Raw genomic sequence first — 14,466 nt, 5'->3', positions numbered from 1 at the left:
TTATTGCACCCTGTTTGAAAAAAAGTGTAAATCACATTCAAGCAATCTTCTATTACTGGCCGTACTTTCACACTTTTCTCTTTTAATCGGGCCCATTTTGTAATGAAGCAAAGACACTGGAAAGGTAAGTCCATCCGAGACTCCAGCCAACTGTCACGGTAAGAACCCCGCAACCACAACGCTCCATGCTGGAACATGGAACCAATCCATATCACACATTACTCATGCATTTGGTAAATATGTAGGATTAACAGACTGTAACATTTGACCTAAGAATGCTTGAAGTGTGCACCTATTCAGTCATGCCTGCGTAGCCACCAAGACATGTGGGCATTTTTTGATTTTGAAAAGCCTGATTCTAAAAGCCATCTTAGTTAATCTGCAGGTATTTACCATGAAATGGAATCAAATTGATGAATTCCATACATTCACAAATATTGATTACTCTCGGGAACCCGGAGCAAGTGTATGAATTTGTCAATGCATCTGAGACATGGCCGTTCCAGATGCATTATTGTACATAATGTTCATATGCACATGCAAAAATACATACATTTCAGAACAGTTTACTCGAGTAAATAAATGTACACTTGTTGCATACATGTAAGTGAAAATTCATTCACGTTGAAAGAATTTGGAACTGTTAAAATAATTTCAGAACTATTCCCGGGAAATTGCTATAGTCTCAGTTTTCGGGAATCCTCTGTGAATTTCAAAGAGTCCGAAATGAATTTCAAACAAATGGGAAAGGCTGTAGGAGTAAAATTTCTATTTTTGCAGCATGTGATCCTTATACTTTTAATAAATTAAACCGAGTGGCCTCTACTGCTGAATGTTTGCAATGATGCGAAAACAGGGTAAATGCAATTGCATTATTTCCCCATCTTTTGTAATACAGAATTTGAGGCAAACATTATTTGTACGTGAACAAAACACGGAAGGATCTGGTTTCACACATTTCTTCTGGTTTAAGTTGTTATCAGGGAGAAAATGTGTGTTTCCACTTTTCAAACGTTCTCCCATTTTTTATTATTTGATCAGTAGAGTCTAACACCAATTTGGTCTACTTTTTTGAAAGGGTTATTAAAAGATCTGTATTTTTATATCAAAAGTTCGAGCACTCCTTTAACATGGTGGCTCCATGGATCCAGCCCACTGCAAGTGGCAGTGATGGCTCGTAGCAGTGCCTGGGGAGCTGCTGGTCCCTTGCAAAAGAAAACAAATAAATAAAGTGGTACTAAAGGGAACACGTTTCTTTAATAAGAAAGGACACGTTAGTCAACCAGTCCTGAGCTCTGAAGGGAACTACGTTTATGGCAGACATGCACATTGTGCACAACAATAATGCCATCTCTCTTTAAACCAGTGACTGAAGTGGTCCGACTCTTTGTACCATTTTGTATTCTGTGGTGGACCGAAGCAAAATGTGAATGACACTACACCATATGCATGGACGAACAGTGCTTACTCAAAGCCCTTCCATGCATGTTTCTATACGTCTATATTTTTTTAAGGGATTTTTGGGAAAAAATACGAAAGGTCTTTGGTAATGCCACACTTAAACATAGTAAGAAGTCAGTTTGCTCTGCACCCTTACCTGTTGCAAATACTGTTGGCTCCTTTCCGTTAGAGAAACAGTACAAATTGTGTAAATGGATCGAACCAGCTTTTTCCATCATGCAAAGGTTCTGTAACTTTGCTTCTGGATTATTCAATGTTGGTCTTGGCTCTCTGTGCAGGGTCATGCCCAAACTTTTGGCCTTCACCCTCCTTATTTTTGCTAAATTTGTTTTTGTTGGCCTTTGGACTCACTGCACTTAACCACTGCTAGCCATGCTAAAGTACTGGTCCTCACTCTCTGAAACATGGTAGCATTGACTTACAACTGATTGGCATATTTAATTTACTTATAAGTCCCTATTAAAGTGGTAAATTATATAACCAAAGCCTGTAAATTAAATGCTACTAGCAGGCCTGCAGCACGTATTGGGCCACGCACTTAAGTACCTCTTTAAAACATGTACCAGGCCTGTCGGGAACCAAGTTTCGGTGCAAGTAGCGGTGATGTGTCGATCTTGTGCAGCACTGCCTTGAGAAAACAGGCGCTGGGAGTCAATTCATGGATTTGCTCACCAGGTTACATTTCCAAGGGCCCATGAACTGGATTTGGCACTACTTGGCAATTCAGGGCTCTCAGCAGAAGAGCCCAGGCACTGGGAGGTTGAAGTCTTTGATGGCCCTGAGACTTTCTTAACCATAGACAATTATGCACAAGCCCTTGGAGAACCTTCGAAGCAGGATGTAGAAAGCAAAGTTCAGTCCTTATACGACTAGGACAGAACAGCAAGCAGCAGGCCAGCAAAACAAAGCAACACAGAGTGGCAGTCCCTTCTTCAGTATCCAGCTCTTCTTCCTGGCAGGATGCCCTCAGCCCAGAAATGTTCTGATTTTAGGGTGTCAGAGGTTCAATGCTTATACCCCTTTCTTCCTTTGAAGTAGGCAAACTTCAAAGGAAAGTGAACAAGACCCTGCCTTTTCCTGACCTGGCTCCAGACACACTGCAGAGGGCTGGAGACAGCTTTGTGTGAGGACAGGCATATCCCTATTCAGGTGTCAGTGACAACTCCTCCCACCACTCTAGCTCAGGAAGGCCAATCAGCCTTGTTATGGCCATCAGGATATGCAAGGCACATCTCAGCTTCCTTTGTGTGACTGTCTAGAGTGAATGCACAAGAGCCCAACTGTTAGCCCACTCGGACGTGTATTCTACAGACAGGCAGAGACACAGAATGGTTAAGCAGGAAAATGCCCACTTTCCAAAGGGGCATTTTCAAACACGCAGGTTAAAAACCAACTTCACCAAAAAATGTATTTATAAATTGTGAGTGCAGATACCCCAAACTCCAAATTTCTACCTGTCCCAATGGGAAACTACACTTAAAAGATATTTCAAGGCAATCCCCATGTTACCCTACAGGAGAGATAGTCCTTGCAATAGTAAAAAATGAAATTAGCAGTATTTCACTATAAGGACATGCAAAACACACCAGTACATGTCCTATTGTTTAAATACACTGCACCCTGCCCATGGAGCTGCCCTGGGCCTGCCTTGGGACTACCTTAGGAGTAATCTTTATGTAGTAAAGGGAAGGCTTGGCCTTGCAAGTGGATGCACTAGCCATATTGAAATGGCAATTTATAAATGCTCACACAGACACTACAGTAGCAGGTCTGAGACAAGTTTCTAGGGCTACTCATGTGGGTGGCACAATCCGTCCTGCAGTCACATAAATAGCATTTGATTTACAGGCCCTGGGCACACCTGGTGCTCTTTACTAGGGACAAATTAGTAAATCTAACATGCCAAACATGGATAAACCAATCACCAATATAATTTACACAGGAAGCACTTGCACTTTAGTACTGGTCTGCAGTGGTAAAGCATCCAGAGTCCTAAAACCAGCAAAAATGAAGTCTGAAAAATACAGGAGGAAGGCAAAACTTTTGGGGATAACCCTGCAAAAAGGGCCCGGTCCAACATCGATGTTTCAACCATCGAGTGATTTAATTATCATCATGGGTACAAGGAAAACATTCTCTCCACTGTAAGTTTCTATAAAAATGTGTACAAAGGAAATTAAAAATATTGTAGACAAAAATGTTGCTTTTAGTAGCTATGCACAGCTATTGACCATTACTATTCAGTCATTAAGTTATTATCAGTGCGTTTTAATCGTATTAAGTCCACTTATTAGTGAAATACTATACTAAATGTTTGTATTTGCAAAAATCTTATAGACAAAGTGATTGCATTTCACGATTACGGCCTGGTGCCCAAATGTGTTCTGTGTCTTCAATGCTTGTGATGACAAAACCATCAGGCTTTTTAAATGTAAATCACCATTTTGCAATGTACCAAAGCCCTTTGAGAAACAGAAAGAGTCTGTCTGACTAGCAAAATGGAATTTGCAACCATTACTAGGTTACAATTAAGGGGGCATCCCCTCTCCTTTTTCTGAGTCAAAAAAGAATGCATCAATGATTTGTTACAGCAATAGCAGTCTCAAACCATTATCTGTTGATGACTCTCAAAGAGGGATGGTACCCTTTTCACCAAGGGGAAGCTATCAGTATGGAAAAACCTCCTTCTGGGAAATCATGACTGCAAACCTCACAGTGAACAGACAGTGGTTCAAGGTACTACTGAAAGTGCTCCAAATCATTCCTTGAAGGAAACCTTCTATGTGTTTTTTTTTAAAAAGCAACACCTGCCTCTCTAAAGGATACCAGGGCCCATATTACGTAACGAGTGCACTGTCCTTGTTTGCACAACGGCACATCTTTAAACATGTGCATCGGGTGCAAACAGGGGTAGTGCATTCTATTACACATAATGCACTGCCCCCTGGACAGACACACATCTGTGCTGTTCCCATAGAAATGCATTAGTGAAACACATAGCAGCTGTTTGAATCAACTATTCCATCATTCTCTGTACAGGTGTCACCTGTCTGCATTTTAAAGACAGAATAGAAATTCCCATGCAGGAGGGCGCAGTGAGTGACTGCACCCACCTGCACTAGGATATCTGGGGTGATCCATAAGACTCAGGAGTGCGCGCTGTCTTTTTGCCACCTTTTGTTGGAGCACAGTCAGTGCACCTACTAATGATTTCTTTGCCTGTTAGTGTGCATCCACAATAGATACACAGGCAACATGCGGCCATATCCCATGCTAATGAGAGAACTGCCCCTGAATTTAGTACCAGCCATAGCACATAAGCATCTAGCTGAGTCTTCTTCTGTAATACTACAGTGCCCCAGGGGAACAGAAAATGGGGCACTGTTTGTAAAATGGTTGTAGGGGTAAACAACCTTTACAACGCAACTTTTACAACGTAGTGCCTTTACAACTCGGTATTTACAACGCAAACCATTACAACGCATTGCGCTGGGGGGCGCTCTAGGATAGGGAATAGATTTAATTTACTATCCAACACCTTCCGTACTATCCACGGAGACTGGAGTTGGAATAGTAAATTAAACTATTCACTATCCAGCACCACAAAGCACTATGCGTTGTAAAGGCATGCGTTGTAAAAACAGCGTTGTTAAGGCATGCGATGTAAAAGCATGCATTGTAATGTCATACATCCGTGCATGAGGAAGAAGAATCCCTCGTGCCTACTTAAAATTCATTAGGTAGGAGGTTTTGTGACCACTTGTGACATCACATTTTGCAGTGACGCTAATTAGTACATTAGTCCTATTGCAAAGATGAGGCCAGGCTGCAATGCAGTTGACTGACAGCATTGGGGACCCTTATACTTACAACGGATATCTGAAGGATAATTCATGTATAGTTTAGAAGGCCTAGTGGTACTTTTTTGTTTGCCTCCTGGTAACTTCTGCTACAAATCTTGTTTCAGGACTTTGTGTGCAGGCATACCACCATCACCTACATATTGGAATTACTTTATTTAATAGCACTACTGTTGTCTAGGACGTGAGCATTTAAGGTTGTGGTGATATGTTTACTCTCTGATATTATAAGCTCAATGTATTTAAGTAGTATCTTTCTAGCACTGCAGTTTATGACATGCGATGTGGAATGTGTATAATACTTTAGGGTTTTTTCAATCTGAGCCTTGCTAGCACACATTCAGGATCTACTTGGAATATGCAGGAGGTTTTCAATTCTCTTTAATAATACAGCTCTTTGGCCAGTTTTGAGGCAATTGTGCTGAAAAATCCATTGTTTTGCGACCTTGTTTGAAAAGTCTTATTGGGGAGGATATGACTTGCATGGCACACAACAAAATTATTGATATAATTCATCAGTGCCCCTATAGAGCTCTGGCTATTTTGTCTTTTTGTGTGAAATTTGTGCTGTAAAATGCACTCCTTGTCATTGTTTTTTCATAGATTTTGTTCAAAGGGTGGCAGATTCTCTCAACCCCCTCCTTTAGAGGTAGATATTTACAATCCACCACTTCAAAAGCTTATTCGCCGGTCCTGCCTATAGTCGGGTCTGGTGCTAGCACCGAAGACAGTAGGCGCCTCTGTGGGAGGCAGTGGTCAGTGCCAGAGGTAGAGGTAAGCGGTAGCAGTTTGGGTAAGCATAGATTTTTAAAAATAAATATTAAGCCCAGCTGACAAGCGCCATGCATAGCACTGTGTTCTGGAGTGGTGAATGTCTCCCATGTAAATTGATCTCAGCTTGGAGAGTCTGTCTCTGCTCTCCACATAAAATAATAAAAATTATTCCATATTTGTAAAGTGTGATTTATAACCCCTAGGGGTATCCAGGCGCTGGGGGCCGTTGTGGATATTAAGTGAGCTACTGCCCAGAGTCACATGATGCTGAGCTGCAGTCGGCGATCGAACCGTGAGCCTCGAGTCCGGAGTCAGCCGATCTGACCGCTGCGCCACACCTCTCCCAGTCTGATATTCTGTATAGGACAAAATCTGAATATTCTTTTTTTTATTTTTTTATTTCAAAGTATTTTATTGATTTTACAAACAAGACATCAGCATTTCTGTTCCAAGGTTAGCCAATCGTAGTTTGTACAACAGTGTTAGCAGTCACTTCGAAACATATGCTTAGCTAACCCCACCTGACGTGGTTTGGTGAGGACAAGAAAAATAAAAAAATAAAAAGATGCAGGAAAAATGCAGAAGAGAAAGGAGTGAAAGAAGGGCACAAGGAAGGTTCTGTAGTTGTGAGGCCTATTCAGATGTTGTCCTATCCAGTGGACTGTTTCATTAGCCATGCATTTCAATAGATTTAACGCTCCTTTTCTGAGCCCTAATCATACCAAAATCACATTAGGAAATGATTTCCTTTTCCTCACAGAAAGCTTGCCTAGTCTACAGTGGTAACTGAAGTGTAAAGGCAGTTCCCTCATTAGAGTGCCCTGAACGTGATGATCGTCTGTATGTCATGCAATCACGGAGCCCTCTGGTTTAAATGATGTTTTTCTCGCCGCAGCTGAACTCTTCATGGAGCAGCAGCATCTAAAAGAAGCAGGCTTTTGCATCCAAGAGGCAGCCAGCCTTTTCCCCACATCACATGCGGTGCTGTACATGCGTGGGAAGCTTGCGGAGATGAAAGGCTGCTTGGAGGAGGCTAAGCAACTGTACGACGAGGCACTCACCGTGAATCCAGATGGAGTGAAAATTATGCACAGCCTGGTAAGTTTGTAGGTTCTGAGCTTCCTGATGGGCCTAATTGTTTTGTTTTTAAGAACAAGAAGGTGGCAGGGGTAGATGCCATTTCATTATTGATGTAATGAACAGGTGAGTGTTTTGTATGCTTCGGTGAATGATGGGGGGTATGGAAAAGTTCAATAATTGAGTAGGCTGGCTGCTGTTAATTAATTTCTTTCAACTACAGCGATGGTTAAGAATGCTTAAATAAAAGACTGAAGAACACAAGGTGCAGTGTGTGGAAAGTGTGTTTTATTTTCGTAATGCTCGTGGCCAAATAATTATCTTTTTGGGATTTTGGAAAGCTTTATTTGGCAGTTAATCCCCACCAAAAAGTCACACTTCTTTTGGTCTGTGTCTTATATCATAGATGTTTTAGAAAGTTAATATTTGTATTTAGGCTTCACTTGTAGCATATTGTATTTATTTATACATCTTTCTTCATTTAAAAAACAATACCTTTAAATTCTTTGGTACATTTCAGTGGAAGATTTGCAGTACTGATTTATCTGCAATTGTGATTTTTGAATGTGTACTGAGGAATGTCAGATTTCTGGGTTTGACTGATGTTCATTGTACGACTTGGCCGTTTCTGTAGGGTCATCCCCAAACCTTTTGCCTTCAACCTCCTGTTTTCTAATTTTGTTGACTTTTAGGACTCTGCACACTTCTCCACTGCTATCCAGTGCTAAAGTACTTGTTCTCTCCTTAAAACAGTTTAAATGTCTTACATCCGATTGCCATATCTAATGTACTTGTAAGTCCTTAGTAAATTGGTACATGTGCCCAGGGCCTGTAAATATATTGCTACTAGTGGACCTGCAGTACTAATTACGCCACTTGCTTAAGTAGCCCTTTAAACATGTCTCAGGTCTGCTATTGCAGCCTGTGTGTGCAGTTTTAAACTGCTATTTCAAACCTTCCTTTTTAATACATATATGTCACCCCTAGGGTAGACCCCGGACAGCCCAGAGGGTGGGGTGCGGTGTATTTAGAAACATTTAATAAGCTGTAACTTCAAATTGAAAACAGGTAACCAGTTTGTGGTTGGTGTCTTTGGAATTGTAATGAAAAACACCCTCTTATGGTTAAGTCGGGTTTTATTGTAGAATTTTGAAAATGTCACCTTTAGAAAGTTGCCATTTTCCTGCTTTAACCATTTGGTGCCTGCATCCTGCCTGTGGGTCACATGACTGGGTGTAGCTCACTGTTGTATTCCTCCCAGACAGGCATACACAATAGAGAATTTAAGTGTGCCTGGATGGGAGAGTGGAGCTGGACATAGCACTACATACACTTGAATAGGCTGTATCTTGCCTCCACACAAAGGGCTGTAGACCCCCTGTAGTTAGTCTGGACCCAGGGCAGGGGAGACCGGAAACTGCACTTCAAAAGTAAACCTCTAGAAGCTTCCCCCACTTCAATGGAGGCACCTGGTATAAACATTGGACCTCAGGCACCAACTCTTCAGTACACTTCTGGACCTGTAGAGACACTGCCAGGAAGAAAGACTAATGTGCTGCTGAAAAGACTGCCACTCTGCTGGACTGCTGCTCTGTTGGACTACTACTTTGCTAGACTCCTGGATTGCTGCCCTGTCGCCTGGTTGCTCTTCTGCCTGAGTGAGGGGTATTGGACCTAAACCCAGGACTCCCAGAGTGACTCCAAGGGCTAGTCTGCTGGCCTCTTGTTCAGAGCCACAGGGACATAACAGGCTCACAAATGCCTGAACCAGCACCCAGATCCAGCTGGAGGAAGCTCCCGACCCCTCCAGTGGTGCTCCTCAGGTTCTAGACCCTTGGTGTGGCCTCAGAGAGGCTGAATTGAAGTTTTTGAGCTCTTCACAACCGCGAACGCTCCATTGTCCCTCGCACAGCCCACCAACATGAAGTTCCATCAACCCAACTCACTACAGCATCTACTACTCGCGGGGAGTGCCACTGAGAATCTCCGCGCCAGCCGCCTGGGTGATCTTGCACTACAGCAGTGACTGTCTACTCTTCACGCTACATTGATGAATGTCTGTGCCACTTCCCTGCTCTTTGCGGCCCCCTCCACCGGGAATGGAACTCTTCCCAATGGACTGAGAAGGTAAATATTCAGCAGGACTAATCTAATCCCTGTATCAGATCCACACTCCAATGCGCCTGCGTGTGTGATGTTCTCACATTCTCTCCTGACCATATAGCCGTGAGTGAGGCGTTGAAGTTTTTGACGCTATCTTCACTTAAATCATTAAAAATGTATTTGTTCTGCTGATTGGATTTTTGTTGTTTTGCTCTTAATTCATTTATTACATTTTGCTCTATGTTTTTAAATTGATGTGGAATTTTTCTTATACACAATTCTCCTCGAGCACTCCAATATATGTTCCTAAAATGTGTCCATAGATTTGTAGAAACAGAAAAAATATATTTAAATTGACACAGTCACAGAAATCCAATGTCCATTAATGCTCCAATATCCCAGATCTTTGTTTCTTCAAAGCTTGATTTATTTCTCAATGCAGCCTTTATCTTCCAAAATTCACATCCATATACAGCAGCCAACACGTGTTTCGTCGTGCCACCTAAAGCACTTTGACTTCCTCAGGGCTGTACTCTATTCCAATAACCACTCCAACTATTCGTCAGTCAAATATGCAGGATCCAAAATTATATCGTTATTGCTCTATCCACCGCCGTAATCTTTCTCTTTCAAAATTCAGTATATGTGTCCAATATCACTTCGTCAATCCCCATATTTTCAAATGAGTAGAGCGTAAATCTTCATTAAATACAGCACTCAGTCAGTAGAAAATCTCAATTACGATCAAGTATACCATGGGTCCAAATATCGATAGATCCTCTCAGTAGCCGGCGTTCTACTGGACAGGTTAATTTGGGCTTTGCTTGTTCTTCACTCTGACTCTTCACTCTGACTTGGATTGTTGTTGCTGCCTGAGTAGGGGTTCACCCTCCTCAATTAGTAACCCAAATTACACACGCTCATTAAGTTATGCTCTTGCTTTAAATATGAAATGTTATGGTTGAGGCAACTTTAATGCTCCAACCCCCTTCTGACAATTGTGTCCACATGTTACATAGTAAAAAAGAGAGTTTATCATACATGGAAAAAGCAAATATGTGCAGCTCAAAGGCACAGAGCAGTGGCCTTGTAATTCCTGCCCTAAAATTAGAATGTTGGTCACCAAACATCATTTTGTGGTGTAGGATAATCAACTGAGGGTGACCTGAGTAAAGGTTTTAAGGATGTGAGAATGTGCATTTGAAAAAGCTACAGTTGGCCTTCTTTCAAAAAGACTGGCTGCTAAGAGAATTATTTGAGCTCTTGGACAGAAGGCTAATCCGAGATATGTTCCCTGGCACTGGTGAGCTCTCTTGAGTGGAACAACAAAAGCTAGGAGAGTGGGCGAAGAACATTAGATGAACTCCTACATTGATATTGTGTAAACAACAGAACTAACCCAGGACCCACCATATAGTGGAACTCTTGTTGTCTGTAGAGGGACTTTGCGATTGGCTGTAGTTGATTTACTCTGTTGGCGGTCAGAGGAGCAGCTGAATGATCGACTAGGCCTGACCCCAGCTTTTTATTTCCCTGAAGGGAGGCATATTGTTTTTGCATATGCCTATTGGTACCTTAGTGTGGCAGGATTGCATCTGAGTTCTACTTTGGCATCATTTTCAGGTGCTCTCTGTTTATAAAAAGCATATCATTATGAAGATGACTATGGTAATCTTTTGAATCCCAAACTCAAATGTATGATATATATGAGCTCCCAGAACATGATCAGCTAGGAGAGACAACATAACACCTATTTCCGGGGAAGCGCCCTAGAACAAAGCATGCTACGATAAGTGGGAGAGGGCTCTCCTGCAAACACTCTTTGATGATTATTTGTCTTAATAAACCTACTTTAATGAGTGTTCTGTCTTATTCTTTTGTGCAAACATTTCACTTAGGAAGATCTATAGGCGGAATTTTCCTATCTCCCTTTTTTCTAATTGTTGGCAGAATATGAGCAGCTATTGGCAAAGAATAAGATAAGTAGAAAATGAATAAGGATAACAAGCCTACGCTTGAAAGAATACCCAGTGAAGCCAATTGGTGCGCTTCCAGAAGGCAGCAGTGTTATTCTTTATTGATGCGTGTTCCGCATTATATACTTGTTTCAGAATATTTAAAAAAGCAGATTCGAATTAAGTAACATAAGAGATATATCCAGCCAACAGCCAACTTGCAAACTGATGTTGGTGTATTATTTGTTGGATTCACTACTCAGGGTTATAGAGGTTGTGGACACGCTTTGGTGTTTAAGAGGGGCGGCTAGAGGATACTTGAGAGGAGACTTCTTATTAAGACTTGATGTGTTAGAAAGGAATATGGCTTGTTCCACTACAGGAGGTGAGCAAGAGTTATGAGGATCGCAGAGTAGGCCCTCATCGTGAGTGGCCTGTAAATTCTGCTGTGCCCGTTAATGGGAATTAAAAGGCGCAAGGGATTTACAAGTTTTGTTTTTCCATCCGAAATCCTCAAGGGAAATATTGGGGTAACCGTTTGGGAATCGATTAGGAAATACCAATTCCAACATTTCATTCCCTCAAACTTGAAATCAGTGTTATTTACCCAACACCAAATTTACTAGGACCCCTGTCAATGGTAATTGCTTGATTGAGAATTAACAGATTAATCGGGGGCACTCGTATTCGAAGCCTTAGGCTGTAAGGGCCATATGGATCAAAATGTTGGTTTGCGATTCTGAAATTGAAATTTTCAGCAAATCGCAATTTGAGAATCGCAAAATGCCATGTGTGTGGGATTTGCTAATAATTTTGCGAATCCCACATATTCCTTATTTGCGAATCGCAAATTGAGATTTGCAAATAAGGAATACCTTCCCATTCATTCCTATGGGCTAGGAGGCCCATAGGAATGAATGGGAAGGCATTCTCAATTTGCGATGCGCTATTAGCGAATCGCAAATTGAGAATGCAATTTCAAGGTTGGCAGGGTGTCAAAAAGACACCCTGTTGCACCCCTGAAATGTGCATGTAATCACATGTGGCACACATACATGCCTTAAGGGCATGTATGTGCGCCACATGGCACTTTAAAAAATCCAAAATAGTGCATTTTTAAGTGAAATCACAATTTACCACCAACTTGAAGTTGGTGGTAATTTGCGATTCCTCAAGGCCAAATCGCACTTTCATTTGTGCATTTTACATTGCATTTAAGGAATCACAATTTGCGATTACTTAAATGCAATCGCAAAATAAGCAATCGCAAAATTTGTAATTTCTTATTTTGCAAGCGGGTTTTTGTGTGCTACATTGCACACTGCTAATTTGCAATCACAAATTCTGCGAATTTCAGCATTTGCAATTGCAAATTGGCTTCATACATATGGCTACAAGTGTCAAGAGGTAGGGTAAGCAAGAGCTAGACCACTGATGTTTGGATGCAGTGACAGATTGGAGAAAAGATATATCAGTTCTTCTGTATTTCATGAATATTTTATAATCATGATTTCTGAAACATTGTGGTTAACCTAGGGGTTTCCAGGCACTAGAATTAGATCCGATAAGAAATAATTTATGTAGGAAAGATGGGGGCAAAAGAGTAGGAGACAAAGCAGACTTATATTCTACAAAGGAATCATGTTCCAAGCCTGAGTAGTGAGTTGGGAAAAAGCTTGACCACCAAGTTTCACAAACCAAGACGGGGAGTGAAGTTTACAAGACAGTGGCATAACGAAACTTGAGGGGGCCCCCATGCTAATTACGTGGAGGGGGCTGCCACCGACCACACTCAGGAGCTCTCAGGCCAGGGTACTGTGCTGAGGGGGCCCCTTGAGCTCGGGCCCCCCAAACCAATGGCGCTATAGGGACCTTTGTTACGGCACTGTTACAGGAGGGCATACATTGTTCAAATCGAGATTTCAGGGACAGTGTGCTAGTTTTATATATAGCCATATAGCAGATACTCCAGCAATTAAATAGCAGTCTTTTGTCACAAGAAGCTATTTAGGTTGACAAAGTGATGTGAGACGTATGTGTTGGGAAAGGCCAGACCACACAGTACCATGCAGCAGCTCTCTAAATTAGTTGCATCTTTGTCATAACTGAAGAAGACAATCCTGGATAAAGTGAATTGCTGTAGCCCAGTCAAGAAACAATCTCTACCAGGGCCACAAATTTACAACAGCCAACCGGTAGCAGCAGAAGTATTTTCTTTAAAACTTTAAAAGTGAAAAAGCAGACAGGGTCCAAATATGTATCTAGGGAAAAGTGAGAAGTTTTCATCAAAGATAAATGCTGCGATAGGAGGCACAGAGATTTGGGCCAGACAGAGGTGGATCACACCACTACAGTCTCATCACTGTTATTGAACAAGGAGTTCAGATTTTTCCATTTAGAAATAGTGATCGAACAGCCCATAAATCGCTCTTGCTTTAACACAGCAAACTGGTACACAGTATTATTAAGGTCTATCAAAGATCTCATAAATTTCATATCACCATGGTCCAGTATCAAATCAGATGTAATAGACTTGATCATTTAATCCACAAATTCAGAGGTAAAATATGTTAAAGGATGGTGTGACCTTGACGTGGCCTCCCTGGCAGGAGAAGTGATATATGTGAAAGATGGAAACAAGCGGTGATCTTATCAGCCTTTCAAATAAAAACAAATGCTATGTGAGTACAAATCACATTGGTGGAGGAAATGGCATTAGTTTAGCACTAAGGCGAGTAAAGATTCTGAGCAATATTAAAAACGTTCCTTGTATTAAAAGCATATATAATTTTTATTAGCACTGAGATTAACGTGTAGGGTGTAGTGGTTTATTTATTGCTTCTTAGGATGACAAAATATTTTATCTTGACAATGATGCAGAAGTTAGAAAGGCACACACATCATGCATGCTTGCATGACCTTTTTAGCTATAGAGGTTGTTTGTTAAAACAGATAGCAGCTGGACTACAGTGCCTACGTTTGATCATTTTAATAAGGGCAGTCGCTTGAGTAGACTCTGTGATCCATTTAATAAATCTCTCTACTTTAGGTGAATTATCCCCCAAAAATCTAGATACATTCTGATTTAAAACTGTGGCAAAAGTGGTTTTGTTAATCTCAACTCAAATGCAATGTATTTTAGCAGCAGATATGCTCCTGATTGTTGGAGGACACACCGAAGCCTCAGATACGAAAAAGATAGCTTTATGATCAGTTCAAGTTAGTAAGCAACTGCT

The 14,466-nt window shown here is 41.4% G+C and overlaps 1 protein-coding gene across 1 annotated transcript in view; it reads left to right on the top strand.

The window, feature by feature from the left end:
• Window positions 1–14,466, top strand: part of TTC7A (tetratricopeptide repeat domain 7A) — a 1,530,821-nt gene that overhangs the window by 1,330,494 nt on the left and 185,861 nt on the right. The window contains exon 19 of the mRNA XM_078649658.1: window positions 6,991–7,193. Within this exon, the coding sequence (XP_078505784.1) occupies window positions 6,991–7,193 (203 nt within the window). The remainder of the gene's footprint in view (window positions 1–6,990; window positions 7,194–14,466) is intronic.

This window comes from Lissotriton helveticus, chromosome 6 (genome assembly GCF_964261635.1).
Source record: "Lissotriton helveticus chromosome 6, aLisHel1.1, whole genome shotgun sequence".
NCBI classification, from domain to species: Eukaryota; Metazoa; Chordata; class Amphibia; order Caudata; family Salamandridae; genus Lissotriton; species Lissotriton helveticus.
Note: the sequence above shows the minus strand (reverse complement) of the source record. Positions and strands in the feature narration are given on the sequence as shown.